Source organism: Nicotiana sylvestris, chromosome 7 (assembly GCF_000393655.2).
Source record: "Nicotiana sylvestris chromosome 7, ASM39365v2, whole genome shotgun sequence".
Taxonomy (NCBI): Eukaryota; Viridiplantae; Streptophyta; class Magnoliopsida; order Solanales; family Solanaceae; genus Nicotiana; species Nicotiana sylvestris.
In genome coordinates this window covers 110,610,772-110,617,115 of record NC_091063.1, presented here as the reverse complement: position 1 = coordinate 110,617,115, position 6,344 = coordinate 110,610,772, and the positions used below count along the sequence as shown (strand labels likewise).

At 36.5% G+C, this 6,344-nt stretch overlaps 1 protein-coding gene across 1 annotated transcript; it reads right to left on the bottom strand.

Moving 5' to 3' along the window:
* Positions 1 to 2,010: 2,010 nt before the first annotated feature.
* Positions 2,011 to 5,416, bottom strand: LOC104210928 (probable inactive receptor kinase At5g58300). Its single transcript, XM_009759900.2, has 3 exons — positions 5,292 to 5,416; positions 3,515 to 4,831; positions 2,011 to 2,941 (listed from the first exon to the last, which is right to left on the bottom strand). Exons 1-3 carry the CDS (start codon positions 5,299 to 5,301, stop codon positions 2,310 to 2,312), a joined length of 1,959 nt encoding a protein of 652 aa, XP_009758202.1. The 5' UTR covers positions 5,302 to 5,416; the 3' UTR covers positions 2,011 to 2,309.
* Between the last annotated feature and the right edge of the window lie 928 nt (positions 5,417 to 6,344).

The window sequence follows — 6,344 nt, the reverse complement described above, 5'->3', positions numbered from 1 at the left end:
AAGTTATTCAAATGTTTATCCAGTGATTATCCCACATATTTTAAGTTCACCATTACACCATTTTAGGTTTTCATCTTTTGGTTCACTTCAAAGCAACTTACTTCTAAAAGGTTGAAACTGAGAACATTCTCATGTTTCATCATTTTATAAAATGTGAACTGTATACAACAAATGCAAGAAAAATATTTAACTTGAGAAGTTGTGATTCCAGCAATTTATTATCTTAAAGCATCTGAAATAGAAAATTAAATTTTACAATAGGAGAGATAGAATCCAAAATGCATCAGTTAATATGCCGAAAATGTAAATCATGCGAGACGAAGGAGCTAGTTTGCCATTAAGGAACTTGGGCAGAAAAGGAAATAGCATACTCCATGTGTCCCAATTTATGCAAAGAAGTTCACATTTATGTAAGGAGTACAGATTACAAAGATCAAAACACCTAATTTTCTATGCAAATTCAGATGTGGATTATCTACAATTTTTAAATAAATACCCAAATAAACATATCAATTAACAAGTTACCATAACTAATAATTCCACATATTTACAAGTTTGTAGAAAATCATAGTCAACAAAGAAAAATATTTACTCCCCAAACAGTAAATTCCGTCACATAAAATAGCAAAGGGATTGCATAATCTTTTGTCTTGCACGTAAAAATTTTTCAGTTCTAGAAACAACAGCATTCAAATAAACAACCATAATATTCAGTTGGTGTGGTGGTGGCTGGTGGAAGTCGACGAGGACTGGTGTGGTGGTTGTTGGTTTAGGCATTAGGGTTTCTAGGAATTAGGTTTAGGCATTTGGGAATTGGGACCTTAGGTGCGTAACGTTAGTCTTAGACAGACAGAGTACTGGAAACTAAAGTCAAGGGTTTTTGTCTTTTTTATATTTAATATATATAAATAAAAATAAATTATATATATATATATATATATTATTAACGGAGTAACGGATTATCCGTTATAAAAATTGAATAATCTGCCCTCAAACCGATAAGCCGTTAATAAAAAAATCTCAATCCGTTCCCCGTCCGTTAAGTCGTTAACGTGTTAGCAGTAAGCCATTAAACTTCGGTTTGGTTCGATTTTCGATTTCGGATTAGTTTTGAACACCCCTAACACGACATATAGTCTGCGTTGCTGCCATCTCCATATTTCCCAGCAAGCGAAGAAGAAAAACCCATAAAACGATCAAATAGTGTTGTTATTTGAGTTTGAATTGAAGTATAGTTACTTAAATTGTTGGACCACCATAGCAGGCCCCAAAACACCTTTCCACGAACAAAAACACAGGTTTCACCATAGACAGACCCAACAAAAGGACCCAACAGAACACTCATTTTCATTCCTTTTTTCTCCCTGTTCTGGTTAATATTGAATAGCAGTATGAATTAAGAAAATATTCCCTATAGAGTTGATTAGCTTTTGATTTTATAGAAAAGACAGTAAAGAGGGTCACTTAGGTGATAGAAGAAGAAATGATGGAGAGAGTGAGAGGAGAAATTTGGAGAAGAAGCAAAGTAAAAGAAGAGGAGTTTACTAAAAAGAGAGAGAAGGAGCCAAGAAAGTCTGACAAGTTGGAAAATTAAGCTTGTTTTAAGGCTTTTTGGCATTTTACGCGCTTGAGAGAGTATTCAATTGCTGTACCACATCATCATTTAAGTGAGAATTAAATTCAGTATGAATAAGAAAGGTTGAGATGGAAGCTCATTTTTCTGGACAAGTTTAGAGTGCTATCTTATTTATTTTCCCTATATTTTATTTGTTATGTTTGATATTGTCCTTGGGAGTAAGTGTTATCCTAGGATTTTAATGACGAGAGAATAAATTCTTTTAGTGAATATACTTCTGTTTTGCCTGTGAAGAGGATGACTTTATTTAATTTCGGAACGATTACCTTTTGTTTTGCCTGTGAAGAGGATGGCTTTAGTTTTAAAACCAAACGGCGCTTAAACTTTTGAAGAAATTTCAAACTCATTGCCTTGACTAACACTTTGAGAAGTCATTCTTTCCAAGAGATCATCAATTTAGCTGTTGATAGAAGTGCACAATCTTACAATCAAATGATAATATGATCTAAACAAACCAAGAAAACAAAAGGAAAAGAAAGAATTGTGAAATTTCAGAGAGTGCCAATTAGCCCACTATAATGCCTAAATAGAAAACAAATCAGCAAATGCACTCTTTCAGCAGCTGCATACAGTCACACGTAAGGCTGAATTCAAGAACCTTAGGAGGCACAAATGCTGTTGAATTGGATGAATATCTCACGACTTACAAGTTGTAACTCAGAGGTCCAAGGAATCAAGGGGTCTGCACAGTAGAGTCCTTGGACTTATTCTCTTCTGAAGACGGCCGATTATCGGAGTCAGATTGTCGGACTTCTTCTATCATTCTAACAACTTCATCCATGGTGGGTCTCATGTCTGGAACCCTTCCAACACATGCCATGGCAATTTGAAGCATCTGCACCATCTCCTCTTCGATGTTCTGAAATCTCATCAGTTCGACATCGAAGACCTCAGCGGTCCATTCTTCCCTGACGACTGACTGGACCCACCTAGGGAGATCAACCATGTCGTCACGCCCTGGTGATTGAATTGGTTGCTTCCCTGTAAGCATCTCGAGCATTAGGACACCGAAGCTGTACACGTCTGATTTATGAGTGTGCTTCCGTGTTTCAATGACCTCAGGAGCGCGATACCCTGGATGACGAGATGGAGCTGCAGGAAAGTTCATAACAGGCGCTAAACCAAAATCAGAGACACAAGCTTCCATATCTTGGTTGAGGAGGACATTAGAGGATTTTATATTTCCATGAGTAACTTTTGGACCACCCATTGAATGGATATGGGCGATCCCTCTTGCTGCTCCAAGTGATATTTTCACTCTTGATTCCCAGTCCAGTGGAGTCCTTCCAGAAGCAGCCCGGCTCCCTGTTATGACATTGGAATTCAACATGGAATTAGATGAGCCTATTCAGTTTCTGCACAAGCAGCATTTTAAACATTGAGAAGTGAATTGATACAAATTATGAAATCCAAATCAGATATGAGATCGCTCCCAGATTTTCGGTATCTACCAGCTTTCAGCTAGAATAGCAGCAAGATGTGTAGCTAATAAAGTAAACAAGACATCAGAGATATGAGAAAGTTGCCAAGAGAAAAATATGGCTAAGGATCTCCATACCTTGCCTCACATAGAACAATTACATATAGACAAACATTAGACAAAAAAGATCCCTATATACATGCATATACACCCTGAATATGGTTTCTTCATTTTTAAGTTTCAACAAAAAAAAAAACAAATGCACACTTTCCAATCTTCAACTTTCAAGTATGAATTAGAATGGTTCAGATTCAGTATGAATATGTTTCTGTCATCGGTTTGGCAAAATTTGTCTTCAATGCAAGAGCTCAGTCATTGAATCATAAAGATTGTATCAAGTTGATCTACCAAATACTGAGTGACAGAGAAAGAAAAAGAGGGAGAAGAAAATGCATTACCATGCAAGAGTAGAGACAAACTACCCCGTGAGAAATAGTCATACACAAGTAGCTTTTCATCCTTGGAGTAATAATAAGCACGCAAGGGGACAGTGTTCGGATGCTGCCCAACTCTGCCAATAATTTCCATCTGCTGTTCAAATTCCTTCTTCCCAACAATGACTTCTTTTAATCTTTTTACCACCACTGTCGTTGACTCCTCCAAAATAGCCTTGTATGCAGTTCCAAAACTCCCCTTTCCTAACACTTCAGCAGAAGCCCTTAGCAAGTCCTCAAGATCAAAATTGTAAGAGCAGCCTTCGAAGAAAACCAGCTTATTTTTCTCAGCTTCTTGTACCCCACTACCAAACTCTTCCCTGGGCTTTTCACTTCTGCCTCCGCTCGAGGACTTCCCTTTTAACACACCTCTACCATTGCTTTCTTTCCTTTTTCGACAGCACAAACACATGACTAGAACTACCAGAAAGAGAAGCAAAGCCCCTCCAGCAGCAATAGCAATAATAACTCCTAATTTCAGTTTCTTCTTTGAGCTTTGTTTTGGAGGAATGTTCGGGGAAGGGGACAGTGGTAAAAGAGGGGAACAGGGATTTAAGGGAAGCCCACACAAGAGTGAGTTCCCCACAAATGAAGAGTTGGGGAACTTTTGGAGGGATGATGGAATAGAACCATTAAGATTGTTGTAGCTTAAATCTAAATGTCTAATCCTTGGGAGGGTGAAATTCGGAATTGGTCCAGAAAGCGAATTATTCTGCAGGCTCAAACCAGATAGTTGAGTCAAATTCTGAAAAGTTACGGGAATCTTACCAATGAAAGAATTATATGAAAGGTCCAAAACATTCAGTTTATGTGAAAAAGAAGCAGGAATAGGTCCAGAGAAGTTATTGTGCTGGAGGAAAAGGTATTGGAGGGAAGAAAGTGAGGTGATCTCCACAGGAAGACTTCCATTGAGTCGATTTGCTCGAAGGCTGATTATCCTTAAAGAATCCAGCTTTCCAAAAGTATTTAGTGGGAGTGGACCAGTGAGTCCAACTCCTGGAAGTCGTACAGCCACTACGTGGGCCCGATCTTCACTACAAGTAATGCCTACCCAAGATGAGCATATAGGGGTGGCAGGACTCCAGTTGATCTTCGGGCCATGGGGAACTGCAGAAGCAAAGGCAAGAAGGACCTGTTTATCAGAGTCTAGATCACCAAGAGCCAAGGGAAGAAGTGTTGCTACAACCAAAAGGGCAGGCAGCAGTTGATAAGCAGAGCAGATTCTCATGAGGAAACATTCAATCGATTGAAAGCAACAATGCTGCCGATGATGCGGTTTACCTGGGATAGTACAGCAGATAAAGAACGTGAGATAAGCAAACACGACAAACATAAAAGAGGTCAGCGAGAGAATGAGAGTATACAACATCACGTTGACTTCACAGACACATAAGCCTTTAAAGTCTCTATAGATTTCAGTGAGACGAAGAAGAAAGAATATTTGGATTAGTGTTCTGGATCAAATGAGAAACGAACAGAATTCCAATAATTTTCAATAATGTCAAATCACCACAAATGTGCAACTACATTTTTCACTAGCTGCAGAAAAAGGCCAATAAAACAAATGGCTTCTCCATTTGAGAATGAAAGAAAAAAAAATTTAGTTTGCCAAATCTTAGAATGGGTTTGAAGTGGAAAACAGATCTTGCTAATTGTAAAACAGATCTGTTACCAAAAGCAGCTGAAGAAATGCAGGAATATAAATTTCACAAAAAAAAAAACACCAACTGAATTATAGTACCTCGAAACATTTGGAATTTGAAGAAAACCCTTGTCAGCCAGCAGGGGTGAAAAAACTCTAAGAAGAATGGTGAGGTGGGAGGTGAAAATAACAGTTCCCAGAAACCATAGGGGAACAGAGGTGTAGTACCCACATATTTTGTGGGAATTGAAGAATAAAAAATGGAAGAGTGAGGAGCTGAAGCGTTTTTGGTTAGGAGTTGGATCAGCAGATAGTGGGGAATTTAGGCATTGTAGAAGAGAATTAGGTGAAGTGGAAACTCTGTCTGTATTGATAATGTAAGTGAAGAAGAAATGCAGAGTGAGAAGAGAGGGGTGGTTTCAGGCTTGCTCCAGTAGGGTCCCTGGATTTAGGCTTTTTGTTAGGAGATACTCAACTAACTAACTTGCATTATCAACCTTTAATAATAATTAATTGGATTAAGTTATATACTATTATTATAATCTGCTATTTTAAAAAAAATTAATGTGTAATACCAGGGTTAATTATTGTCTTTATCATATTTTTAATTGATATTTATCAAAAATATATAATAAATGATTTGATTGTGCAATTATTATTTTTTACAATATCAATATATAAAACTTAAACTCTAGTTAATTCGCCAATATTTTTTTTTATGTTTGCATAAATAAATATTATTGCAAAATGATTTTCTACAACTTTTCTCAAAAAAGAATAAGAAGAATTCCAATAGATATTAGAGATTTTCTAAAATTAAAAATTTACGAAACTCACCCTCATTCCTGCAGACATATAAATTAAATTAATTAAAAAGATTTTTGGCAAATGAACAATGATTAAACCTTAATTTCACTTTGTCGGACTCACTTATATAAAAAATTGCTATATTGTTTTGTTCTTAGGTAAATTTGCATAATTCAAAAATTTGTAGGTTTGCAGCTATCTTCGATATAAATTGAATTTAAATATTACGGACACGATCTTTTTTTACTTTGCATTATATTATATTGCTGTATTGTTTTTTTTTTTCGATATAGTGTCTAATTTGTTATGTAAAATGCACTTTTCCTAGTCTCATTTCAAATATTT

What these genes read in the sequence shown, in the direction of transcription:
- LOC104210928 (XM_009759900.2), bottom strand. An exon ending in TTTGTCTCTACTCTTGCATG is followed by an intron (nt 2,942 to 3,514) that starts GTAATGCATTTT and finishes ATGTCATAACAG; the next exon opens with GGAGCCGGGCTGCTTCTGGA.